This window comes from Agelaius phoeniceus, chromosome 15, assembly GCF_051311805.1.
Source record: "Agelaius phoeniceus isolate bAgePho1 chromosome 15, bAgePho1.hap1, whole genome shotgun sequence".
Lineage (NCBI taxonomy): Eukaryota > Metazoa > Chordata > Aves > Passeriformes > Icteridae > Agelaius > Agelaius phoeniceus.
This window is the reverse complement of record NC_135279.1, coordinates 14,153,888-14,181,601: the sequence shown is the minus strand read 5'-3', so window position 1 is coordinate 14,181,601 and position 27,714 is coordinate 14,153,888. Positions and strand designations below refer to the sequence as shown.

At 47.2% G+C, this 27,714-nt stretch overlaps 1 protein-coding gene across 1 annotated transcript in view; it reads left to right on the top strand.

Moving 5' to 3' along the window:
* The window catches only part of LOC129126699 (rho GTPase-activating protein 7-like), a 48,055-nt gene that overhangs the window by 20,150 nt on the left and 191 nt on the right, over positions 1–27,714 (top strand). Inside the window, exons 2-11 of the mRNA XM_077186525.1 lie at positions 13,179–13,250; positions 14,714–14,795; positions 16,157–16,220; positions 17,430–18,751; positions 19,098–19,262; positions 19,915–20,074; positions 21,425–21,623; positions 23,722–23,941; positions 25,571–25,685; positions 26,071–27,160. Coding sequence (XP_077042640.1) covers positions 13,179–13,250; positions 14,714–14,795; positions 16,157–16,220; positions 17,430–18,751; positions 19,098–19,262; positions 19,915–20,074; positions 21,425–21,623; positions 23,722–23,941; positions 25,571–25,685; positions 26,071–26,088 — 2,417 coding nt within the window. The 3' untranslated portion in view covers positions 26,089–27,160. The remainder of the gene's footprint in view (positions 1–13,178; positions 13,251–14,713; positions 14,796–16,156; positions 16,221–17,429; positions 18,752–19,097; positions 19,263–19,914; positions 20,075–21,424; positions 21,624–23,721; positions 23,942–25,570; positions 25,686–26,070; positions 27,161–27,714) is intronic.

Below are 27,714 nucleotides of genomic sequence, written 5' to 3'. Positions count from 1 at the left end.
CTGTTTCCCTGCAAACCAAACTCAAACCCTGGTGAAATGGTGGGGCTGCACCAGGGGAGGGCTCCTGTTTGTGCCAAGGCTGGAGAAGGGAACAGCTCAGTGTGGGTTTGTGAACAACTTCACACCTGCCCAGAGGGACACAGCAGCACAGAAGTGGTTCCTGTTGGTTATTGTATGGAAAGAGTTTTATTTCTCAAGTGTTGTTTTTAAATGGATCACCCATTCATGCCTGCTACGACATAGAGTGCAGTCTGGGTTTATTTATTTAAACAGCTGAAAATGTCCTGGTGAGTTTGTTCTCTGTGAGCTGCTGAACTGACAATCCCTCTGAGCAGGAATGAGCTCCCAGGTGTGCCCAGCCTGCAGAACCCCTCCAGGAGACAGAGGACATCAGTGACTGCAGGTTGTGTCTCAGGGCTGAGACAGAGGTGAGCTGCTTCTGTCCCAGATTTCTCCCTCCATGTAAAATATCCCTGTTGGACAGCAGCAGTGAGGGCTGGTGGAACTCCCATCCAGGTCACCCCCAGCAGGCAGAGGGCTGTGGAACAAGGCTCTGTGAATCCAAATCCGTGTGTGGGAGCACTTGAAAGAAGATACTTTTCTTTTCCATACAGTTCCACACATATTGTGTAGAGGAATTCCAGCCATTTTGTGATGTTCTGCCTGCTCCCCTGTGTTTGTCTGGCTCTCCCATATCATGTAATGTCTTTGGCAATGACCACCACTGTCCCAGGCAGGACACTGTGTTCACTGATGCCTGGGACACGTGCTGGTTATGTGGGGACTCACTCTTTTGGATTTGTTCCTCACATGAAACCCTCAAGAGCTTCCTTCTAAGGAACATTAGTCTCCAAAATTTACTCTGGAGAGTAGCAGATTCTAGCTGGACTGCTTTGCTTGAAAAAAAAACATTTTATCATGTCTGAAATGATGTTACTTTGATTAAAAAAACCAGCATTACTGACAGTGCTTCTGTTTGTGGTGCACAGAGGTAAGAGTCATCTATTCCCAAATATCTCTGGTCCAAATATAAGCAGGTGCAATCTAAAAGCCTCCTCAGGACCATTTCAGGAGCTTATTCATTCCTCTATGAAGAGCCTGCTCTTGCTGGAGTGTAAATAAACCAAGCACAAGTTCTGTTATGATTCTAGAAATGCATCTTAATAACAGAGATGACAAAACCCTTAAGTGAAAATACTGGGAGTAGGAAATGTAAGAGATTACAAGCAACATTTTATTTTTTCTGCAACCTAGGCAGAACTTTTTTTTCAGCTTGGGCACTCAGATGTTGACTTTAACTTGAACTTTTTTTGCAGAATGCTTTCAATCCAGTTCTATTTATCCAAAGCATGGACTAGATTTTGGAAGAAAGAGCTGAAAGAAGCCTCCAAGGCTGCACTGTCGATCAGGGCTTTCCCTCCTTAGGCAGGTCTGGTTGGAGCACAGATTCTGCTCTGCTCCTCCAGAGCCCTGGCCAAGGCTCTGCAGCCTAAACTTTCATCTAGAGACTTCAGAAGTGTCCGTGGCTCTGCCTTCAATGTCACCTCTGCTTTAAAGTGGCTCTTGAGATAGAAGTAGTTCAGTGATGAGAAAATCCAAGTGCTTACTCTGCTCGTGTTTGTGGCTGGCAGGGGCTCAGAGCTGTGATTCTGCTCTGGGTGCCCCATTCCCTGCACTGCTCAAACTCCCCCATGCTCTGCTCCTAGACCTGGACATTGGACAGAGATTTACAGCCCCATGCACTCACTGCATTTCTCCTGAGCTTTTTCATGTTAAATGGTCTCTGTGAATCTATGAAACAAGAAGTTACGGTTTTTGTTGCCAGCATTCTCTCACCCACATTTTAGGAACTTCAATAGTTCTGAAAGAATTCTTCAATTTGTTTAGTCTAACCCTAAAAGTTCCTGAGAAAATCCCTGGAATTCATCAGGATAGCATAGTGTTTTCCTCTCTAAAAAATGCTTAACTTTTAACAACAGAAGGCTAAAGCTTGAGATTTGACCTGCTCTAATGAGAAACAGATTACACAATTTTAATGGAAGCATCAGAACTTAAAGGAGGAAAGATCAAATCAATTGACACCTGCTGGCTGAGGCAAAATTGTGTTGTTTTCCAGGAGCAACAATTCCACAATATTTCCTTTCATAACAGCATTGTGATTGTCATAGGAGCAGGTAAACAGCCATATAAAGGCACTGACTTCTCAGGGATACAGGAATAACCAGGACATTTTACATTTCCATTTTAAAAAGGGCTTTTCTTTGAATCTCAGTTGTTTTCTGGTATTAGAAGGGGAATTCTCCCTGGGCTTTATTTTGCAGGAATTTCCAGAAGAGGTAAGGGAGGGTAGGGTACAGGTAATTCCTAAAACCATTTTGTGTTGTTGTGACCTTATAATGGAAGGCTGGGCTTAGAAAGGAAGATATAAAAATTAGAATTAATGATGACCTGATCCTTTTAGGATACATAGCAGCATTTTCTAGAGTTCAGCTCTGTGAAAGTAAGCTTGGAAGTGGGATAATGCTTTATCTGCTGCAGGTTTCACTGGAATGTCCCAGTGCAAGCAGCCAAGCAAAGTTCATTGGGAGGTGGAGAAAATAACATGAAAACCATTTGGAAGTTTTTATCATGTTTTAAGATTTTGATGGTGAAGCCTGGAAAATCAGGTCTAAATGGTTTTGAATGACTGCAGAGGGACAAACCAAGAGAATGGGCTTCCTGTAATCCAAGAGCTTTTTGAATTATTTGGACCCAAACCATTTTATCTTGACTTTCAGAAAAAAAAAAAAAACAAAACTATTGTTAATTTCAGGGGGCACTGAATGTGCTTATTTTCCCCTACTTCTGTTCTCACACAGCTGCTTTCTGACAGGAAGATCAGAGTGGTAGCAAATGCCACTTCTATAATATGGTAGGTTTAAGTTTTGACTTCACCTCAACAGTGTTTCAGCATATCCAAGAGTCTGTATTTAACAATATTATTTTCCTCCTTTTAAGAAAGGTTAAAGACTTTATTCAGCTTACTCTTGTCACAAGAGAGGAAAAATAGTGACACAGTGTTTCTGCTCATACATCTTTCCCCCTGCAATACAAGTATGTGCAGTTTGTCCAACCTCTCTTGCATCATAGATTATAAAGTTTCAGTCTTTGCCCCTGGAAAAATACTTTTCAACCAATTGAGTTCCTTGTCGCGAATTTTTGGTTTTGCAAACCTATTTTTTCCCCTTAATTTAATTTAATTCAATTCTTTTCAATTTTAAATCCTTTTCTAGTGAGCTCATTAATTTTCTTTTCTAACTGACAGTTATTCCCCACCACCTTTAACATCCCCCTCTTTTAGCTGTCTCAATGTATTGCCTATATTTTATTCTGCGTTTTTCCTCCCAATTGATCTAACTTGTTAATTAATCATTTGGCTTCTCTCTGAACAACTTGTTTCCATAGAAATATCTTTCTTGATGCCTCCTAGTATAGTCACAGCTGCAGTTAGGTTCCTTGATCTCCTGTGTTAACTCAAGATGATCAGAGAAGAAAACAGAAAACAATTACTCTGGGATCTTACCAGGAGAAAGTTAGCAGAGAAATGTCACTCAGCTTTGATTCATGGAAAGTGTTGAGGGAGGTGGTAAAAGGGAGAGAGGGGAAGAAAGAAGTGAGGTGATCTCTTGTAAATGTAAGGGAAATATTCCAGTGAGTATTTTCCTTACATTTATAGGAATTAAAATATGCAGGGAGCTTGGCTGTAATGGGAAGTGACCCCATTGCTTGGCACAGTGAGTGTCTGAAACAGCTTTGGTGCCTTGGGGTTCTGCAGAGTTTTGGTAAAGCACGAGTGGGGGATTCAGCACAGCAGGCTCATTTCTAAAAACAATTCATTTTGGTCATGCAGTGCTTTGTGAAGTTGTTTAAAAGGACCCTCTCTAGGGATGTTTTCACCACATTTGAGGGAGGTGGAATGTGAGTGGTTTGGAGCTGCTGTGGGCAGAATCCCTGCATGAGCTGACTACAGTCAGGGGTTTGGCCAAGGCTTGAAAGGAAACCCCTCAGAAAAGTTCTGGAGAGCCTTCAGTGAGGATAGGCAGGTCCAGAAAACAGGAAATCAAGCAACAAGGACCATTTGGGTAGAATGATCCCATTTTCCAGGTGTCAGTCCCAAACAATGGCAGAAGCTTTGAGGCTCTGGTGATGTTATTGTGCTCCTTGGAGAGCTGCAGAGCTGGGAACTGAAAAGGTGAGCAGAAACCTGGGAACCCAGGTGAGCAGGAAACCTTTTCTTGTCTCTCTCCAGCTTGGGAACCTCCAGCAGCAGCCCCACAAATCATCAGCCAGGCAGCTGGATGTGGAGGGTTTGACAGGCTGTGAAAAACCCAAATGCTGCTTCTGAAGATGAGACATCCTTATTGCAAACACCTTTTACTCCAGCATGGAAGCCTCCTGTGTGTGGGCTGGACCTCCTCTAGTGAGAGGCAGATGCCTGGATTCCCTGTCTTTGTTTTCCTATAGGATATATAAAATGATCAAAAAGGAGGAATGTGATTCCTTCCTGGAGAGCCTTCAGAAATTCCTCACTCAATGCTGTGTTGCACTGAAGGGGTTCACCCCTAAGATTTTATGAGGGTCTTTCCATGGCTGGTAACCCACAAAACTAGGGAGATTGATGGTAGTTTGTTGTTAAAAAGGAAGAAAATGAGCATTTTAGGGTTATGCACTGTCATCTCATGGGAAATGCCCAAAGGAAAATGGATGGGAAAGAGAAACTGCAGGCTCTGGTTGGAGCATTTCATTTCTATGTGATGGGAGCAGTCTGCTGATGTTATCCCCAGATTTAAATGATACATTCTGTCTTCCTAATCCAAGCACATAGCTGCAAATTTAATCAGAGCAGGGTGTGTACTTTTTATATGGCTTTGGGTGGGTCTGGCAAAAAGCATTTTCTTAGGTAATCAAGGCTAATGCCATATATCACACTACCCTAATTTCTTTAGTATTGTGTCACCCAGTGCCAATATCAAACATCTCTTTCATTGTGCCATACAAATTGCCCATTTAGGAAGCAATTGCACAAAAATAAATCATAGGTCTGTGCAAATTTTGATTTGGTTATTATACAGAAAGCTAGTGATAATGAAACACACCCATAAATTATAACTTCATTAGGGTATAATATTCCTAAATGAGATTGGGAAAAAGAAGATTTCTTCATCTATAAGAATTCTTATTTTAATTAAAATTTTTTGCTTAACAATTTCATTCAAGTTCTTATTTTCCCTGCTGTGTTTTAGGCTCCAAACTCTTAAGAACCTAAACCCTGCACAAAGTTGTTCTACAGAAATTTAGAGCCTGGTCTGGCTTCCTGGAGTTGTTCACAGAGTCTGAATTATCTTTCAACCTCTGTAAATAACAGCATCCCACCCTTCCATCTGCCCTATTGAACTGTAATGCCTGACAATCCAGCAGATATAAAATTATTAGGGATTTAAAGTTAACCTCTAGTGAAATAATTCTAAACTTTTGATATGTTCTTCTGAGACCAGCCTACATGCCACTCTGTACCTGTTGGTGGTTGTTCAGTCTGCAAAGACTGATCATGGCTTTTTATTAGATTTTTTCACCACTTCATTAAAAGAATAAAGTCAAATCACAGCAGCAATGAACTACAGCAAATGCAAAAAAGTCGAGTCTGTTGCAGAGGTTGAAAAATATGCCAATATGATTTCAGCACCCAGATTCATTGCTCAACTGCATGGGAGCTTTCCAGACCACAAACCCTTTAACCCTTTTTAGTCCAGACCAAGTCCATATAAGCTAAATAAAGCCCAGGTTGTGTCTGATCCATGAAAAGCACTGTGGCGAGGGACCTGCACTGCAGAACACCGTGAGCTGGGGCACGCTGGGTACCGGGGATGAGGGCTCGGCTTTAGGGATGGATCCGCAGTCCCAGCCCCGCTCCGTTCCTCCCGTGCCGCTGGGCACAGCGGCTCCTGTCGGGATGCGGCGTCGGGCCCGTGTGTTTGGGCAGGAGAGTTCTGTGTGTTGGGAAAGGGAACAAAAAGGAGCTGATCTTGTAAAACTTTGAGGAATTGGCAAAACTTTAAAACACGGAGGTAAGCCAGCGAGGGAACCAGGGGATTTCGGTTTGCCTTGATCTGAACGAGTGCGGGTGCGGGACAGCGGCTCTGAACGAGCAGGGCCGGGACAGTCAGGGACACGCGGCAGGGCCGGGCAGGGAGCGGGGCCGGGAGCGGGACAGGGAGCGGGGCAGGGAGCGGGGCAGGGACCGGGACAGGGAGCGGGGCAGGGAGCGGGGCCAGCCCTCCCGGGGCAGGGAGCGGGACAGGGAGCGGGGCAGGGAGCGGGACAGGGAGCGGGGCAGGGAGCGGGGCAGGGAGCGGGGCAGGGAGCCGGGCCAGCCCTCCCGGGGCAGGGAGCGGGGCCGGGCGGGGCTCGGCCGGGGAAGGGCGGAGGCAGCGGAGGCAGCGGCGGCGGGGCACGGGGGCTGCGGCACATGACGGACCAGGGAGAGCATCCCGTGGGTGCTGTGGCTGATGGCAGCCCCAGGTGAGGATCCCATGGGCGCTGTGGCTGATGGCAGCTCCAGGTAAGCGTCCCGTGGGTGCTGTGGCTGATGGCAGCCCCAGGTGAAGATCCAGGTTAGTGCTGCGGCAGATGACAGCCCCAGGTGAGGATGCCATGGGTGCTGTGGCAGATGACAGCCCCAGGTGAGGATCCAGGTCAGTGACAGCCCCAGGTGAGGATGCCATGGGTGCTGTGGCTGATGGCAGCCCCAGGTGAGGATGCCATGGGTGCTGTGGCAGATGACAGCCCCAGGTGAGGATCCAGGTCAGTGACATCCCCAGGTGAGGATGCCATGGGTGCTGTGGCTGATGACAGCCCCAGGTGAGGATGCCATGGGTGCTGTGGCTGATGACAGCCCCAGGTGAGGATGCCATGGGTGCTGTGGCTGATGGCAGCCCCAGGTGAGGATGCCATGGGTGCTGTGGCTGATGACATCCCTGAGTGAGGATCCAGTGGGTGCTATGGCAGATGACATTCCCAGGTGAGGATCCAGTGTGTGCTGCTGTTTCCATCACTGCATTGTTAGTATGACAGCAGCTCTCCAGCTGTCAACACTTTGGATCATGCTCTTCCAGTAGCTGCTGCTTTTGCTGACTTGTTGGATGCGCTTGGAAAGTTCCAGGTAGGTTGTCTGATTTTGTTGCATATCTTCAAATATCAATAAGCTCCATAAGGGCAGAGTGACCCTGTAAAAGTTTGTCCACTGCCCTGGGCTCAGCAGGCTCAGCACTGCCTTAGCAGGGGCAATAATCCAGCTTGATTTTAGTTACAACCACTTACTGGGCAGTTTCTGTTGGGTTAAATAGTTACTTACATGTAGGTTGGACCTGTATCACACGCTGTGGCATTTTGTATAAGTAAAGAAAACTTAGTGCTATGCAGTGAAAGAGCACAGACAGTTCACTTGTTTTGGGGTTTGTTACTTCTGGGCTATATTTATTTGTTACTTCTGTGCTACATTATATTATTATAAACATATATATATATATGTTTATTGATATTGGCTCTAGTGGCAGCAAGCAGTGCCCTCCCTGCTACAGTTCCTCCCAGAAATCTTGCATCAATTTTTCTCAATCATGTACAAAGGTCCTGTGAAAAAACATCCATGAGGAGCTTCTGCCTCACAGAAATGTGGGATCTGTTCCTGCTTTGCAGCCAGCAGGGCTGAAGCACAGTGAAGCAACATATCTGGGATTAGATTGCAGAGAGATACATCCCTTACTTACTTGGATAAAGATCTTCCAGTGTGGATTGGAAATTAGAGAGTAACAGTCCCATTTCTCCTGAAGTTGATGGGAATTAGGTACCAACTTTCCTCGAGCCCTTCAAAATTCCCATAGAGCAAACACTGCCTTCTCTAACACACTCAGAAGCAATAAAAGATCAGGCAGCACTGACAAGCCACTTAATGTGGTTTACAAAAAAAAAAAAAAAAAAACAACTTTAAACTTGTCTGGGTCCTAGGAACCAACAGGGGAGGAAAATGACAAGGACCTGAGTAAAGGCTTTACTATCAGCTTGGGAGTCCTGGTAATCAGCCTGGGAGCTGATGCCAAGGAGCTGGATAAAGATGCAATTAAGGTTGCCACAAAGTTCTGGGATACATTGCAGTTCCCAGCTGTGATAACTGAAGAGTTGGCTGCAGTTCCAAAACACCAGCATGATAGTAAAGTAGGAATGAAAGGACAAATATCTTGGCCTTTTCATTTTCCAGACATTTATGTTCACTATCTGCATGGAGCCTAAATTATCCTGGCTAAATTCCAAGCTATAATCTCTTTTTTTTTCCCCTTCTTCCTCAAGTGGGTTAGTAAAGTACAATTAAGCTTTGATATTTTGCATTGCACAAGAGAAAACACAATAAACATTTCCACTTATTTATGATCCATCTTAGCTCTTGGAGAGTTGGACAGTTTCACAAGTCCCTGGCTGCTTATCTTGGTCAATGCAAACACCCTACTTTGAAAGCATGGCTTTTGAGCCTTCAGCATGGAGCAGACATCATGTTCCCACTCTCTTTTTAAGTAAAAGGATATAATGTAAATAAAAACAGTCACTAAAAATCCTGTCACAGGTAAAATGCAGTTCTGAACGTCCAGAAATCAGAGCTCCAGCACAGCAAATGCATTTTTCACAGGGTGTGTGTAACATGAAATGCCTCATTAGCAGCTGTAAGTCACAGGGAAGTTACATCAATTCTTACAGCCCTAGGAAGATGCACAAACCAGAAAGATGTGATGGGAAACTCATCCTTTGATGTTCAAATGGAACCTGAAAACCCCTTGTCACTGCCAGCACAGGCAGCAGCAGCAGCAAGGGCAGGATCTAAGTCAGGCTGTGAAGGACCTGCCAGTTCCCAGCCCAGGGCTCCTGAGCTGCAGGAAAATGAGTGGCAGAGTTTGGGATGAGGCTGCCTGTGTGCCTGCAGTGCTGGCTGCAGTTCTGGGGGCTGGGGATGGCAGTCTGGGGTGTCAGAGAGGAGGGGAGGCAGCAGCGTTCCCCTGCGGGCACATCAGGCAGGCTGGGAGCTGGGGACCCTGGCACCTGTGTGGCTGTGGCTGCTGAGGAGATTCCTGCCATTTAGAGAGAGAAAAAAAGGTCTTGTGTATAATGAGAGAGGTTGGGAAGGAGCAAAATCCTTTGGGATTGTTTCTGTTTCATTCCAGAGTGGTGCAATGCCAGTCAGTGAGGAGTCAGTCCTACCCTCTGTTCTGGTCTGCTCTCTGCTGGGCTTGTTGAGAAATCCTTTCTTTGCCACAAGCACCTCACTCACATCCTACAGAAAAGGGGACAAGGAGGGTCCTGCAGTAACTAATGCAGGAGTGCTGCAAACAGCAAGAAAACCTCTCCAAATGTTCTTCTTCCTGCCATGGTTTTGGAAGGTGTTCAGATTTAAATCCCTTTAATTAAGGAAGTCCTGATCACCATTTGATTCCTACCTGTTGAAACTGGAAAACTATTTTGGATAGAGATAGAAGTAATGCATCTACCATTCATTTAAAAAATCTGTTTAACAATTGCTTTGGAAAAGACCTCCAATGAGACACCTCTGTGAAAAACAATACATTTAGGCAAAGGTTTCACAGTAGGCTGAGCTCCCTGGCCTGGACCCACCACTGCCCTTGTCCTGCCACTGGAACCTATCAGAACATGTGGTAGCCAATTCAGAAAGCTAAAACTTCTTAAATCTCATCTTGCCAAACAAAAGTGACTCATTTCCTGCCAGTTTGGCTGACAGGACCTGCTGGCATCAGCTCAGGGTGGCAGTGAGGAGTAGGAGCTCACAGCTGGGCAATGGAAGAGGTCTCCTGCTTTGGCAGCAGCTGAAAGTCACACTTGCAGCATCCTGGCAGCAAGGTTCACTGTGCTGTGCTTTCAAAAAGAAACTGATATTCTCCCATTTTATTTAGAGTATGTTAAAGTTTCAAGTACACTTTGATGTTCTCCTTTAGCTGAAGTTTGCTCACCTCACAGTAAGGCTGCCTGGCCTGTTGGATACTCTGCTGTCACTGGTTTGGGTTGCTGCCTCTGCCTCATTGTCAGGAAAGTGCTTCTTGTCAGGAGAGCATCCCAGAGACAGAGCCCAAATCTCAGCACAGATGTCTTTCCTTTGCTGCAAACACTGGTTAGCAGTGCTGTTCATTCTGGTGGGGATTTAATTCACACTGCAGCACCTGCCTTGCAGGTACCTGGGGAGGAGTGTGGGTCCTGCAGGCTGCACTCAGGACAGTGCTCAGATGGGGACATACAGCTTCTCAGCCCAGGAGAGGGGCAGGAGAGGTGCAGTGTGCTCTCAGGATGGGGACACACAGCTTCTCAGCCCAGGAGAGGGGCAGGAGAGGTGCAGTGTGCTCTCAGGATGGAACACACAGCTTCTCAGCCCCAGTGGCTGCAGGAGAGGTGCAGTGTGCTCTCAGATGGGGACACACAGCTTCTCAGCCCCAGTGGCTGCAGGAGAGGTGCAGTGTGCTCTCAGGATGGGGACACACAGCTTCTCAGCCCAGGAGAGGGGCAGGAGAGGTGCAGTGTGCTCTCAGGATGGGACACACAGCTTCTCAGCCCAGGAGAGGGGCAGGAGAGGTGCAGTGTGCTCTCAGGATGGGACACACAGCTTCTCAGCCCCAGTGGCTGCAGGAGAGGTGTCCCAGCCCTGGTGGAGGCCCTGGGGCTCCAGGGAGGAGGGTGCAGGGGAAGGGGCAGGGCTGGGGCACAGGCAGGGCTCTGAGTGCTCTGTGCTGGGCACTGGGCTGAGCCCCCAGCACAGGATGTACCTGTGGGACACAGCACAGCCAAAGGGTGGCACAGGCTGTGTGCTCTGGGTTGTTTCTCATAAACATCTGGTAGTAACCTGCCACCCCTAGCCCGTGGGGAAATAGCTGCCTTGGCATGGAGGAGCTGCTGGCAGCCTCTAAACTAGGAATATTAAGTTTTGCAGGATTTTTTTTCCCCATCTGCTTAATTATGAAATCAGTTCAGGAGAGGGAGGTGGCACATTTAGGTCACTCTGCTATTTCAGTTGTGCAGATAGCACCCAAAAGATGTTAAAAATTGTCATCCTCTGGTCTAGGCCAGGTTACTCCAAGCCCTGTCCTGCCTGGCCTTAAACATTTCCAGGGATGGGGCAGCCACAGCTGCTCTGGGCACCCTGTGCCAGGGCCTCACCACCCTCACAGGGAGGAATTTCTTCCTAATATCTAATCCAAACATGCCCTGTGATTGTGCAAAGGTATGTTAAAAGGCCTGGAGATTTCCATCAGCAAAGAAAACTCCCCCAGCTCCTCTGTCCTTGTTCTATGGAAGAAGCCAACTGTAAGTGTGTATTTTCAGCCATATTCAATGAAAATAGCCTCATAGGTGCACAATATTTTCCTGCCTTGTTTTTTCTTTTCTATTTTGCATCACTTTTCATGGCTTGGTTTGGTCTAAAAATGGAGTTGTGCTTTTAATGTGCTGGGAGCTGGGGAGGCTTCAGCCCCTCGAGAGTCCCTGTCTGAGCTCAGGATTGCTGTGCTCAGGCTGAGGTCTGAATGAGGACAGCAGCCACACTTCCTCCACAGCTGAGATGGCTGAGTGGATCTACTGGGGTTCTCTACATGAAAATCACTTGGTGAAAACATTCAGTGTTAGGCTGGTCATCCTCCTGGCTCTTTCCTACAAATAGCTTTTCTTTTCCTCTTTTACCTGTGAATAAAATGTCTTTTATTGTCTCCAGTAAATGCTGTGTTGTGGTAAAGATGATGATAAATGATGGCACTAAGTATAGCAATAAATATAGGCATAGTGTATATAGGCTGTTGTAGAAGAAATTAGTTTATGTTCTGCAGTAGGAAAAAAGAGTTTCACCCATCTGTTTTGTGTAAAAATATCCTGGTCTTCCTGTGGTATCACTTTATTCTCAGATGAAAAAGCCATACAGTTTTGTGCAGGGAAGCCTCTGTTAGAACAGCATTGTCCAATTTGATTAAGTGATAATGGAAACAATTTTAAGTTTTAAAGTAGAAAAATAAAATCCTGGAAGAAGTTTGGTTAGTGTCTGATTGCACTGATGACTTACAATTGAGAAGCCTGAGCAAAGCAAGCAGTGAATTTGAACAGGTATGAATGTGAAGTGCCCTGGAATCCTAATCTGTGAGTGTATGTGTAAAGAAAATAGTTCCTCTGGCCTATCATGCTACTCCTTAAGGTGCTTTAAAAACATTTCTCTCTACTGAGCATGCTGGATTTTAAGGTAGCTCAACAATGTTCCTTTCAAAGAAAGGAATAGGTTGGTTCATAGGTTCATAGGTTGGTGCCTGGTGCAGCACACACCGGGTGCACACAGACCTGCAGAAATGTATTTGGGGATTCTCTCCTCTTCCACAGCCCCAGACACTTCCAGTGCTCAGAGATCAGAGCTGGGGGCACGTAGCCATGCTGACCTGCCTGTGTTTGAGGAGCCTGGTGTGTGATTCTGTGAGCTGGGCTCTGCTCTGCCTGTGTGAGTGTTCCAGCAGTGCTGGCCACAGCCTTGCCCAGCTGTCACAGCGTGAGCAGCGAGTTCTGACATCTGCTGTGCTCACTGCCTGCCAAGGGCTGGAGCTAGTTGGCAAGGAAATAAATATTGATAGAGCCTAGCAACAGGTACTCCTGAGAACTCCTGTTCTGGGAATGCTTAGGCCGTGGCCAGTGTTATTGAAGTTGTGAGAGCATTTTGAGTTTATTTATAGGATTTGTTTGTGTCTTATCACTGTCTCTCAGTGCTGGAATGCATGAGCAGGCTTTGCCATGTGAGGGCACAGATGTGAGCCCCACACCCTGCTCTGGTCACTCATTTCTACTGGCTGCAGATGCTCCACTGCCCCCAGCTCAGGGACAGCTGATTTACCCACCCTGTGTGACATCCCAAGTGTGTGTTCAAATCCATCAATCCTATATTTGCTTATCTCAATAGTATGAATGAGTACTGCAGAGCTATGTGCATTGGAGACAAGGATTTATTCCTTTTTAGCAGTACCCTAACAAAACATTAACACACAAGATTTCAGAGAGTGTGCCAGGTGAAATTAGCTTCTCACTGCCTCTGCTGAGCACTGTCCATGAACCACTGTGTGTTCTCATTGCAGAAGTTGAAGCCAGAGAAGCCTGCGACTGGCTGAGAGCTGCTGGATTTCCCCAGTATGCTCAGCTGTTTGAAGGTATGATCACAAAGACTTGCCAAGCAGCTGACACTGAATTTGAGTGGAATTGTTCACATAAATAATATATTTTAAAACCTGACACTTCTGATGGAAGCACTTCCAAATTCTGTTATATCTTCATGCCAGCCTGGAGGAAAGTAGTGACCTGGTGTGTTTTCTTGCAGAAGGGACATCTCAGCAGGGACTCAGTACAATTCTTTAAAGGACCAAATCTTTTTCTTTTCCTATTGTTAGACTGTAACTCAGTCAAATTTCTGCTTTTGTTATTTTTAGTTGCTTACACTTTTTCAGGCTCTTTTTCCTTGGGTGCTGGAAGTGATGTTTCCAACCACTGATTGCAACCAAAACTCCTCTGAGGCTCTCCAGCCTGTGATCTGAGTGAGATTGCTTTATTGGTGTTTTGAAACAGAATGTTGGGAAAAAATCATCTTGCAATCATAAGTGTTCAGGAGGAATATTCAGCAGCAGCCAGCCAGTCAAAAATGCAATTTCAGCATGTTTCCATGTTGTTAAAACTACAAAGTGGGCTTATTTCTTGGGAGGAGGCATGGATTTGTTGAGAGCTTGTAAAAGTTTTCAGGCCACACTTGTGCATATATCTTAAAACTGTAATTCTTTAAAATATCATTTTTTGTTACAAACATTGAAAATAACAAAAGCTAACCTATTTTTAAGAAAGATTTTATCAAAGAACTACAGTTAAAAGAACATTAACTGCTCTCATTCCCCCCTCTCCTAGTCACTGCAAAATTGAAGTGAAGCCTGTAGAGCTGGGTTTGAAAGCTGTATTCCATGAAAGCTGGAAATGCTTTCTGTCTGCCCACAGCAGATTGTGTTCTATAGGCTGTTTGTTGGAAATGTGCATTGCCATGCTTCTGGAAAATGAATCCCCTGCATTACCTTGCTGCTTATGCAGTGTCCTGACCTGGCTAGGAAAATAAAGCTTATAAAATAAGCCAAGAAAATACATATGGACCTCAGGGGTTCCCTCATGTGCCAGGCTAAATCTCAGGAGCTGAAACACTGAACTCTTCAGCTCCCAGCCCAGCAGGATGTGTCAGGCTCCCTGGAGCTCAGAGAGTGTTTCTCATGTGCTGCATTGCACCTCACCATGGCAAAGGCTCATGTAAAACAATCCCTGCTCTATCCTGCAGAAGGTGCAGAGAACCAAAGCAAATCCAAAGGTTATTCTGTGTTTCTTGTCTATGGCACTCAGTGACTGCCAGCTCCTGGAAATGCAGAAGGGTTTGTCCACCTGTAACAACAGCAGCAAGCAGATCTCTGCATTTATTCCCCCACTTGCCCTAAGGAACTGATCCTCACTTGCTGGAAGGATGTTTGCATGAATGCACAGCTATAGAAATAGAAGTAGTTTCATTTCACCTCTGATAAATAAGCTGCAAAACTTAAAGTCTTTGCAATTACAGCTCAGATTTCAGATTCAACTTCTTTGTTCACAGATATGCAGTTTCCCATTGATGTAAAAACTGTGAGGAGAGATCATGAGTTTTTAGATGGAGATGCAATTGAATCATTGTTCAGGTAAACATTAATCATGGATCATCTTTGGTACCCCCAGCCCCTCTGTTACTTGTTACTCATCTTTTCATGCCTCTGCTTTTGTCAGAGAGGAACAAAGTCACCAAATTTGTGGCTGAAGGAAATCACTTCAGCACACAGTTTAGTGCCACTGAAGTTGGTTGTTTTAGGAATTAAAAGCTAAAGTAAGCACATGTCTGCACTCCCTCTTTAGCCAAGCTCTCAGGGGTGTTACACTGAGCATTAAATATCTTTTTTGTGATGTGAAATGGCTGCAAGCTGATTAAAAATAACCAGTTCCCTGCAACCATGGCAGGCTGCTCTCTAGGATCATGTGCAATGGAGTGCAGGAATTTCCTCCAACTCCTGTTCCAGCAGATAGGAAAAAATTATCTGCATGAGATCTGCTCTTTTTTCCTGAATATTTTTTGGGTGAGAAGCAAAGGTACTGGTTTGAACTTATTGCTTTGCCACAGCTGTTCAGAGCACACAAGTGAACCTGCACTGGCAGTGCCAGGTCAGACTCAGGGCCCTGTGGAATTTCCCCATGGAACAGAGCCAGGACAGTGTGAGGCTCCTGCTTCAGTTGCTGCTGCAGTTACTGCAGCCTGCTCAGGAGGATTGTTCAGCAGAGTTTCTTCAGCAGAAATGATGATTTCTAACACTTAGGGCACTGTGAAGTTCCTCTCCTGGCGAGGTGTTCAGGTCCTTTTCTGAGCTGTCAGGTCACCTGAGCTCCTGCTCTGCCAGCACCAGAGCACCAAGAGGAGTTGTTCACACACCCATCTCTGAAGCACAGCAGATATTAGAGAGCTTTGGGTATATTTTGTTTCTTGGTGTCACTTCTGTCCTGAGTGTTCCTTGGACACTCTCAGTGTGCCTCCTGTTGATGCCACTTACTGTTTGACATCTAAGTGATTGACTAGTTTGGGGACCTTACTGATTCCACAAGCTTTAATCAAAATTAAAGATAATGCAGTCCTTCCAGGGATACAGGATAAAATCTTGATTTTATTTTTTTTTTTCAAGAAGCCCACACAGAGTTTGTTTATTTTCAAAATCTTAAATCAATATGAAGTTCTTCACAATCATTATCACTAATAATATGATTTTTTTTAAATTAAAGGATTGATTATGGTTTTCTTCTCTAGTTTTAAGATGGCAGAACTGGAAGTGTGAACATCATGGTGCTGTTATTAGTGCTGGTTTTGGGGGCCAGTGTATGGGAGCCTCTAACAGAATGTCACACTTTGACAATAGTGAAGACTCCCTGGTAAATGATCACAGCTGGTTTGCTGCATGTTTGTTTTCAAGCAATAAAATAGTTGAAATGTAAAACTCCTGTGTTTTTTCTCAAACCCTAGAAGGTTGAACACATTGAACAAGTATGCATCAATGAAAGTGGAAATAAGCCGTGACAGGAAACGGGTATGTCTGTAACATACAGTTCCTGTTCTAATTAAAGATGTGTTGAGCTGTTCTGTCAAACACCTGGGTTCAAAAGTGCATGAAGGATTAGCAATTCCTGAACTTTCTATTCCACCCCACAAAGCTCTGCTATTTGCATGTCATGTTGAGAAAACATAGGGATGGAGATTGCTGCTACATCATAATGTTTGAAACTTTGCAAGGTAGGTTAGGGGTGACTTTTGAAACACTTTTAAAATTTGACTTGACACACATTACTGTCCAAAAATTCACTGGGAGGAGGAGAAGTTGCCCCAAAGCCCCATCTCAGCATGGCTATCATTGCTTTCCTAAGTCGTTTCCCACCTTATTTAAGTGCTGAAAGTGAAATTTCACTCCTGTTAACTACACAAAGAAATTCAAAGGGCAATCCAAATGCTCAGCCCATCCAAACTGGGTGGGTTTTAGCTGTGCTGTCTTTGTGCTCTGCCACTGCAGCTAAATCAGAGTGGTGGCCACAGCTTGGCTGGCAGCACCAGCTCTGCCAAGCCTCTGAGCCACCGTGGATTAACTGAAGGACTAGGAGAAAATAATGCCAAATTCTGGAAAAATGTCTGGGTTTTGGAGAGTTCTGCTCTCTCTTGGGGCAGAATGGGGCAGGAGAGCCCAGAGAGAGGAGACAGGTGGCTCCCATCTCTCCAACATTCCACTGTCCCAGTGCTCCCTCAGAGGGGGGACAATCCAGCAAAGGGCACCTGGTGCAGGGGGCAAGGGAGGCTGAGGGCTCCAAAAGGGTGCACAGATACTGATGCTGCCACAGTCCCACAGCTAAACACTTCTTTACCTGAAAATGGATGAGTTTTGGTCACAGAGGTGCTTGATTTGTTTGACTTTAGGAAAGGCAGTGTAAACCCAATACAATCATCTTTCAAAACCCTTGGATTTGCCACAAAACAGGATTTTTCACCCTCAGAACAAATCTGTCACTTTTTCCTGTGATCAGCTTCCCACATTTGTCAGCATGCTTGGGCATCATTTGTCAGCATGTTTTTCAACTAACTTAGGGCAGATCTTCAGTGTCTGAGTGGTCACATTTCCCTGTGTTGGTCGTGGGGGTTTCGGAAGTCGGCAGCAAATTAAAGTCTACTTTTTATCTTAAACTGCCTTTTGTAATTTAAAATTTGCCAAACTCTGCCCTTGAACTGGTGTTGTTTTTTTTCTCCTTCCAAGAGTGATGACTCTGAGGATGAAGAGCCCTGTGCAATCAGTGACAGATGGGCTTACGAGAGGTGCAGCCAGCGCTGGTCTTGCATCGGGAGCCTGGCAGCTTTCCCAGCAGAGCAGGGGGCTGGAGCTCCAGGCACTCCAGGGGTGAAGATCATCAATAATGAGGACAGTGTCTGTCTGGATCACAGTGAGAAGCACGATGTGTCCTCAATTCACAGCACCAGCAGTGCTGACAGTGACATTGTTAACTCCCAAAAACCTTTCGAAGATGTGGAAACCAGCACGAGCTCCTCAAGATGTTCCTCAGTTAAGGTACCTTCACTGGACTCAGCTTTTAGTTGTTCTACTCCCCCCAGTGAATTTTTAAATATCACCAGTGAGGAGAAGCTTTTGGATAAGTCACCATCTAAAAAGAGGAAGAGCCTTCTAAAGAAAATGGAGAAGCTGCACTTAAGGAGCTGCAATTTAAGGAGTGGTCAGTCAAAGGCCAAACCCATAATAAGTGAACCTGTTCTTCTGGAAGGACTTAATGAAGAAAAGATGAAGATGCTGAACTGTGTAAATATTTCTGACCTCTCTGGCATCCGAACAAAGAACAATTCTTCCTTTTCTCCCCAGAGCTGCAAGAGCAGCAATCAGTCTGTAAACAGCAGCACAGGGAGCTCTGCAAGCCCTCCTATAAAACCAGGCAGCCCCTGTGAAGGAAGGAGGATGCATGCAGAGCACATGGACACCAGCAAGCTGCTGCTGGGGAATGATCTATCCCAGCAAAACCTAAAAAATGACGCGACTTTACAAAAGAGCCAGATGTTTCAAATACCACAAGGCCATAAACCTGGCACTTTCCCCACAGTGCTCACAGATAGCTCCCTGTCTGCAGACAGCTCTTCTGTCAGCTGGAGAACTGGGAGCTTCCACGGGTGCAGGAGGAGCAGGAGCAGTTCCAGGGGTGCCAGGAGCCCCGTGCTGGGCAGGGATCAGAGGCTGAGTGTGTATGACAACATGCCCAGCCCCGAGCTGCAGGGCCTGGAGCAGCTCGGCGACGACGACGTTTTCTCAGAGCTGAACAGTGTCATTGCAGATGTCAATGGCCTCAAAAAGCTGGTTGATCAGTGGACAGAGAAGTTCTCAGATGATGGGGATTCTGACTTTGCCAGTGACTTGGCCTCTTTGTGTCCCCCTTCCCCTAAAGAAAGCTCTGCTGAAACAGAGGGCTCAGAAGATAAGGCAGCAGGGGAGGCTGGGGGACAGAGCAGCTGTGGCCTGGGCAAGGAGATTGGTTCTGCAGACCTGGCATACATCACAGACTCTAAAAACAGCAACAGGTCAGCCATCCTTGGGTTTGCCTTTGATTCTGTCCACTCAAAGTAGAATTGGTTTGCTAAAACAAAGTCTGTCCTAGGTAGCAGGGTCTGCCCTGCTGGTGGCAGGTACTGCTCCACAGGTACCAATGTCTGACCTTTGCTGGAGGTAGGACACTCATAATCTGCATGAGCACTCAGGCACTGGAAGCAGGGAAACAGTTTGTATTGCCAGAGCCCCTCCTGGGTGGGAAGTACCTTGTTTAAGTACAAAAACTGCAGGTCATTTAGAGACAGGTGCTTCACAGATGCAGGTAGGAAACAGGGATGGTGGAAATGGTCCTGAGGTTGAGCAATATTTGTCCCATAGGCACGGGAAGCAGCACTGGTGTGTGGAAGAGAACCTGGAAAGCCTTTCCCTGCAGACTGATGGCCAGTCAGCTGCCCAGCTGGCCCGCACACAAAAGCTGGCATTGCTGAAGCTCACAGCTTTAATGGACAGATATTCCCCTTCCAGTAAGCAGGGCTGGAACTGGTAAGTTGTGTGATATTAAAACAACCTGAGCTGGAAAGAGAGGAGTTGATGTAAGCATGTGAATTTCCTTGTCTGCCTACATTGCACATGTTCAGGATGAAGAATTTCATCCTATTAAATTGCCAGCAGCTTTGTGGTTATTTCCACGGCTCCAGGATTTCCTCTGCTGTGGGCTGTACTTTGCCCCCTCGCTGCTGTTACTGATTTTAAGGCACATCACAGTTTCTCTTTAAATTTGCCCAATTGCAGGGCTTTTTCAGGGGACCATCCCAGGGACTGTGTGACCTGAGGTGAGAATCCAGCCCTTCAGCACTGAGTGTCTGTTTGAGCTAAACCAGTGACAAATTCAGACACTCAGAGGTCTTACATACATTTTGTGACAGGGAGCTGGTACTTGACTATAGAAAGAATGAAAAAACCCTGCAGTCCTATGGAATGTATTTCCCATGAGGACGCTTTATTAAAGTTAATTTCAGCAATGAAATGAGGAAGTCATCCCTGTAATTTCCTTTGCTGATTTTCTCTCCCTCCTGGTGCTGTGTGTATTTGGGGCTGTGACAAGGAGCAGCTCAGCCCTTTCTGATGAGTGTACAGCAGCAGGTGCAATGTGCTGGACACCCAGTAAGCTGCATCTACTGGTTTTCATTTCCAGGACCATACCAAAGTTCATTAAAAAACCAAAAGCCTCAGACTACAAGGACAAAAATGTGTTTGGGGTTCCTTTACTGCTGAACGTGCAGAGAACAAGCCACCCCCTGCCCAATGGCATCCTGCAAGCCCTGGAGTACCTGAGAAGCCACTTTCTTGACCAGGTATGAACTCAAGGCAGCCCAGAGGAGCTCTGGGCCATGAGCAGATCTGCTCCAGGGCAGCAGACTCTCTTTTATACTTTTGTGAAGGACTTTTTTACCCCTAAGGCTCTGCATAGGCAGAAGGGTGTAGCTCTGAGCAGAAATGGCAGAGCTGATCCCCTCTGGGAATGCCTTTAGCCCTGTGCTGTGTTTTTGTGCCTTCCCTCAGTGAAACCCCCCTGGTGCAGGCAGCCAGGCTGTCTTTGCCTGGGGAGGTCTCATGTCTCTGCTCCCCAGGGAGGCAAATCTGCCAGACAATGTCATTGTTCCCTCTGTTCTGTGGCTGCTGGTAGTGCCAGAGCTAATGTGAGAATTAGTCTTGTTTCAGCTGAAAGGCACCACTAAGCAGAGAGAAAACATTACAGCAGTGCCTGTTACAACTTTTTCTGGAGTTCAGCTGTGTATTTATCCCGAGTGGAGATGGCAGAGGAAGGTGGGAAGATGCTGTGTATGGTATTTTCACAGCATAGCTGCAGAAATTAAGACCTTGTGACGTGAGATGTATTAGTTAAAGACAGGACTTTTCTTCCTGTGCTTGCCATTGTCTAGATGTGTTATATGATGCCAAAGTGCAAAAGTGCGTGACTTCACTGCTGTGAAGTGACAATGCAAGTGATTTTCATTTTGAGGTTATGGTATCCATTTAGTTCATATAAATAAACCAGAGAGTGTAAATACTGACTCAGTGGCACAGAGTAAAACTCTCACCAGAAGTTTTGGTGGGTTGAGCTCACGGGAAACTCCTAAATCTCGCTGAGTTGACAATCACACTAAAAAGAACACCAAAATTTCCCTCAAAATGGCATCTGGCCTTTGCCAGCCTGTAGAAGAATTAGGTATATCAGGTGTTACAAGGAGCCTTGTGGATCTCACAGTCAATTTGTGTAAGCCAGCACCTGATGTATGTTTGTGTTTGGTGGACACACATTGTTGAATTTGAAACTTAGAGTTGCCATGTGTGACCACAGCCTGCCCAAGAGAACGGACATATGTCAATGGCAGTGATTTTAAAAGGCAAAATGACTAATTTTGTATGAAATAAAAGCCAAACAAAGATGAAAATTAGTATGTCACAGCTGATTCTGTGGGTACCAGGCACGGCTTGCCTCAGAGAAATGTCCATGTGGCTTCTAATGATACGAAAATATTTTGGTGTTCAATCAATGATACAAAAGTACTTTGGTGTTCAATCCCACTATCAATGCCGCAGGATATTTGCTATGAGAAGAAAGGTGAAGGATCACTTATTTGTCAAAATTTTGATTCCCAGTGACTCCTCTCTTTGTCTCTAATAATTTCTTTTACCCACAGGTTGGCCTGTTCCGAAAATCCGGCGTTAAATCCAGGATCCTGTCTTTGAGAGAAATGAATGAAACCAGCCCACACAACGTCTGTTACGAGGGGCAGTCGGCGTTTGACGTGGCAGATATGGTGAAGCAGTATTTCCGAGACCTCCCCGAGCCCATCTTCACCAGCAGGCTCTGTGAATCCTTCCTGCACATCTACCAGTGTAGGTACCCAAAGCTGGCACTTCCCTGGGCTGGCAGCTCTCTGGTCACAGGGAATAACACACAACTTTCCCAGGCACTCTCCTGGAAAAGGCTGTGAGAAGAGCAGAGAAAAGAATGAGAAACAATTCTTATCCTAACTTGCTGCACCTGCTGTTGTGAACATGTGGGATGGGTTATGGAGATTTGTTTACCAAAGGGTGGTTTCTTAATTAACCAATGGGGATGGTGTTTTAATTAAAGGACCAATCGAGTCCACCTGTGGTGAACTAGGGTATATAAAAAAAAAAAGCAATGGGTTTCTTCATAAAAAAGAATTAGCCTTCTGAATTATAGAGTCCATATGTCATCTTCTTTCCTGTCCCCTATACCTAAGACTGACGTTTTCCAGTGCCTTGGATATCTTAATATTCAGCTGTAGGAGGCAGTGGCCAGACAGGACTAGTGCCAAGTCCCCTGCAGTCAGAGGGGACAGGTCAGGCAGGACATTTTTGATGAGTTCCTGTGGCTCTGGACCTGGGAGCTTCCCTTCTCCATCCTATGAACCAGCTGTTTCTCTTCCCTCAAGGATAAGGGTAAGGAAATGCTGCAGCAGCCCCTCTAAACTGTGCTTTTAAACAGTAATTTCCTCATGCAAAATTAAGAAATAACCTGGTCCCCTTGTTCATGGCATGGCATATCTCCTTGAGCAAGATGACCTGATATATTGATATATTTCTTTATTAAGGTGCCCAAGAACAGTTGTTGTGAAACAGCTGGGAAATGCCAGCAGCTTTCTGCCTGTGCTCACACTGTTACTGTCCTTGAGACTCAACCCAGAAACCAAGGAAACACAAAGCTGAAATATTGCATTTAATACAGTTTAAACAGGTTCTATTTCCAGCACTTTGCCCTCAAGGAGTTCACTTTGAAAAAGCAGATGGACTGGGGAAGGAGCTTGAAGTAGGGCTAATAATGTTGTTGGGACAGACAAGTTTCTTCTGCTTCTGAGAAAAGGTTTTGAAAGACAAATTGTGAGGTTTCTGAGAGGACTGGTATTGCAGCCTAACCCATGTGGCTTTCATTGACCTAAGTCACTGAGCAGCTGCTGTTCTGTGTACAGTGTAGGTTCATGGAAGTTCTGTTGGGTTTTATTTCATCACCTGCCAAGGTTTTAAGATTTTGTCTGAAAATTACTTATTTGTTTGAAATGAGTTTTCTTCTTGCATTCACAAATCCTCCTTGGTAAGGAGGTCTACAATTCCCATGTCCAAAAGATTTCTTCCTATTACTGTAATCTGGCCACTGTCTACCTCCTGTCTCTTGTTTTGGGAGAGAAACAGCAAATGCCCAAATTCTATTCACCCCACTCCCCCATCTTCTGGAGCAAGGGCACAGATTAAATTACTCTTTTGGAGATTTTGGTGCTGCTTTCACCAGGAAGTGTGTTTTGTGTGTTCTATGTATGTGCTTCTATCTGAAGAGAAGGAGAAGTGATCTTCTGCCCTTTGCAGTGGTGTTTGTTTATAGGAGAAATCCTTGTGCTGGGGATGCATGGTAGGATGAACCAGACCCACCCTCCTGCCAGAGCTGTTTGGCCAGACACTCTCAGTGGGGCTTAGTGTGAATTAAAATCTGTTGGCAAAACACTGGACTCTGAATTATCTCAGAGCATCTGTTCTCTTCGTGCTTGAAGCTGAAAGGAAAAGACAGTAGAGCAGCTCCAAAGTACCACTGCAGAGAAATATTTTATGGGGAGACAGGTGCTTATTTGGATTGTAACTCAGTTCAGGATGTGTTCATTAGCATGGTGTTCAAGATAAATTGCAAGTCAGGCAGCAGCATCCCTGGGTGTGAACATGCAGCTGACAGGCAGCAGGAGAAATGGTTCATGTTTGATGGGATAATGGCCTTTCCTTGTCTGCTGTGAGCCTGGGACAAGGACATGGATGAACCTACAGGCTCAGGGCCCTGCTTGGGACCCTGCTGATGGATGCTCCTTCTGCAGGTCACGAGGGGTTTTTGCCATTGTGTTTGCAGGATTTTTGTCATGGTTTGTGTTTGCAGGATTTTTGTCATGGTTTGTGTTTGCAGGATTTTTGTCACGGTTTGTATTTTCAGATGTGCCAAAGGACGAGCAGTTTCAGGCTGTCCAGGCTGCTATTCTCCTTCTCCCAAAGGAAAACAGAGAAGCTTTGAAAATCCTCCTGTTCTTCCTGCGAGATGTGGTGGCTTTTGTTGAGGAAAACCAGATGACCCCAACCAACATTGCTGTCTGTCTGGCACCTTCTTTGTTTCACCTCAACACCCTGAGGCGGGACAGTTCCTCCTCCTCCACCAGGTATTGGCACTGCTGCTGTCCACAGTGCTCTTGCTGGAGCAGTGCTTTCTGTAGCTGGCCTAGGCTCAGTGTCTGATTTTGAGGGGCAAATAGACTGTGTGTGCCATGGGTTTGCCTTAAATCTGGTTGCTGAGGAGCAGCAGGAGCCGCCTGCAGTGCATGGAGCAATGTGGTCACTCACTGCCCAGTGCAGAGGGCTGTGCTCAGGCCCCATTGCTGTGCTCCTGACCAGTCTGTGTGTGTGTGTCCCACCCCTGGCTGCCCAGGAGCCCAGCATGTGCCTCACTGCTAGCATTTAAGTGGTGCTGGCCATTGGAAATGTGCTCCTGCACTGGCCATCTGAGCCCAGGTGTGGCCTCAAGGACCTGCAGATACCTGGCAGATTGAGGCAGCTGGTTCTGCTGGGTGATAAGGGGATCATTCCTGCCAAATTGAGCCAGGGGATTCTGTAAATTTATCTTAATAAGTAAAAGTATCTGGGTTGCATAACACCCCCTGTCTGTACGTGCAGGGAGGAAGGTGCCCTTGGGCCAAAGTAGACAAATAATCTCTGAGAGCATTCATGCCTTATCTGGCCTCCTGAGGCAGGGCTGTTTGCTCTGCTGGTGCTCCTGGGCTGTGGACAGCCAGGCCAGGGCAGGAGAGCTCAGCTGGCTGTGCAGGAAGCATCGTGCCCCCAGCAGCATAGCAAGCTGAGCACCTCACCTGGGGACCTACGGGGAGGACTGTCCCAAAGCAAAGCTGTCAGATGTGCTGTTGGCATCTTGCAAGCTCTGGGAAAGAAAACACTGAGGATTTTCTTTTCAATGTCACAAAGCATCAGAAAATGCCTCAGGCATGCCTGTGCTGAGCTGGCACACAGGGGAGCCACTGAGGGGCACCTGGGGAGGGGATGCAGTGGTGGCAGCAGGTCCTGCTGCATTGCTGGGCTGTCTGAGCTCCTGGGAGCCACACTCTGGGACTTGCTCCTCTTTGCTTTACATCAACGCTGCTCTCAAATGTTAGCACCAAAGATAGCAATGGGGTTTTCTCTTTGTTGTCAGTGTTTAGAAGGCAGGATGCTTTGAAGCTGTAGCTCTGCTGTAACTGTGCATTAATGCCTTGGTGCAGGGTTCCCACTTCAAAGGGTTCCAGCTGACAGGTCTGACTCTGAGGAGCAGCACTCAGGACTATTATCTTCCACCCAATTTTCAAGCCCTTTGGCAGGAATGTACATAGATAAAAGTTTCAGAAGCCAGGACTAATGATGTAATACCACTAGCATGAATTAAAAGAGGGGACTAGTTTTGAAATGTGTTGGGTGTGGTTTGGGCCAAAGGATTTAAAAGGTTCTACGTGGGCTTTGCAGATATCAAAGGAGCTTGATATTGATGCAAATAAGCTTGGGGTCATTGTTGTTCTTGGCCAAGTGTGTGATGATGTGTTTGGGGAATAAATTCCTTGACTTGTCTTTCTTGGGTGCCCATTACTACTGGTCAGTAGTGCCCTGGGCACCTTTGGGATGTGCTGGGAGGGAATTGACCTTCAGTGGCCACATTGCATGAGCCCTGCATGGCACAGTGCAGTGTGTTTTGTGTGGTTCCCAGCAGTTTGCTCACTCAGCCTTCCTCTCACCTTCCCCTCTCCTAGATCCAGCCAGAGGAAGTGCAGCCTGGGGAAGCCAGACCAGAGGGAGCTGAATGAGAACCTGGCAGCAACGCAGGGCTTGGCCCACATGATAATGGAGTGCAACAGGCTCTTCCAGGTACGTCCCTCACTGTCACCCAGCTAAAGCTCTGGGCATCCTGGGGGGGAGGCTGGTTGGAGCAGCAGCTGGGCAATGTCCCTGCCAGCCCAGCTGCTGCTCTGCCTGTGACAGATGGGCATCCTGCTGCTGCCTCCAAAGAGAAAATGAGTGTCATTATTGCACTCCTCCATCCCCTGCACGATGGGGCTTCCCTCCATGGGCTTGGGGACAGCTTAGAGAGCACCTGTGGGGCAGTGGCTGCTGTGTACCCTGGCAGGGAGGCCCTGGTCATCCCTGCTGGAGAGTGGGTTGAAGTTCCACTGCTGGGGCCTGGCCAGAGCAACAGCCATGCCTGTGCCTGGCCATTGACCCCAGTAATCTGACCCTGGACCTTGGCCCACAGACTGACTTCCCAGCCTGACCGCAGCCTTTGCTGTCATTATGGACTTGCCTAGTGATCCTTAGACTGTGGCTGACCCTGGTTGCTGTCCCTGGACCTGATCCTGACCTCCCTTCCTGGCTGGCTCACCTTCCTGGCTCCACCTCGGACCTCGTCGCCGTGGATGTGTCTGATGGATGTGTCTGATGGATGTGTCTGATGGATGTGTCTGATGGATGTGTCTGATGCTCTTTACTCTTGGCTGACCCTGACTGCCACCTCTGGCTCAGCCCTGGCAGTGTGGGACAGGGCAGCTGCCCTGCCAGCCCTGTTGTCCCCCTGGTCCCTGGCCCCTTTCCCTCAGGGGTGCTGTCCACGCTCCAACAGTCAGCTCAGACCTTCTAATGCTCTGCTCCAGCTGTTTGTCTGGGCAGGGGACACTGCCCCATGGCCCCCTGCACTGACACATGGCCCTGCCCCAGGGCTCCCCCAGCACTGATTCCACAGCCAGTGCCTGGCCTCTGAGTGCCACCCTAGCCCAGGACAGCTGAGGGTCCCAGGGGTCTGATCCCTGCATGCCTCAGTCTCCAGCCCAGACAGGGCTCCTAAGTGCCCCCTCCACCCCCAGCCCAACCATGGCCCCTGTTTGCCCAGCAGTGGCCTGAACCCCTGTGCCCAGCTCTGAGGCCCCTTGGGGTGCCCTGACACTCCTGCCCTGCACCCTCTGGTCAGCCCTGGCAGCACAGCCCTGTTCTGGCTGCATGGCCCCATGGAATAGCCCCTGGGAGCTCTGAGCTACCCCTGCACACATGGACACTGCACCCAGCCCTGCTGTGACCATTGCTGACCCAGCCCTGAGCCGTGGGGCTGCCCCTCGCCCCGGGGTGCTGAGACTCAGGGATTGCCTGGAGAGGGCTGTCCCCCTTCTGCTGGAGGCCACAGCTGAGCGTGGCAGCCTCTGCCATGCCTGTGCCTGGAGGAACACCTGGGTCTGCTGCTCTGGACCCAGAGCTGGACTGGTCACTGTGGCCACCGCTGGACTTCTGCCACTGAGGTGGCCCCGCGAGCAGGACCCGGCTGTCACCACTGCCACCCAGCCTGCCAGCTGGCACAGGTAGGGCAGGAGGGGCCTGGCTTGAGCCCCGGGAGCAGGGAGAGCTCCATGGCACGGGTGGGGGACAGGGAGCACAGCACAGGGCTGGGCAGCTGGTGACATGCATGGCTGTCACCCTGCTGGCACCAGCGCCACGCCTGGGGGGTTTGTGGGCAGTGCTCAGCCACAGGGAGTGTTTGCACAGGTCTGCACTTGGTGAAGTGCCAGCTGGTGCCCACCCCATGAGGTGCTGGACACTGAGCAGCTGTAAGAGCTGAGCCCTCCCCAGCACTCTGCACATGAAGAACCTGATAGAGATCTCTATATACAGATATATATGTACATACACATATGTACATACATATACACACATGCAGATGTCAGAGAGCATCTGCATCAATGCAACACCTTCTCTCCAGTGGTACCACACCTGCATTTTTGTGCTGCTTTAGGACTCTGCAAGTTTTCTTAGGAGGCTCACAGCAGAGCCTCCAACAAACCCCAAGGCAAAGGCAGGAGCTGTGGCTCCTTGTATTTCCCCACAATTGATATGCACTGCACAAAGAGGTTTGCAA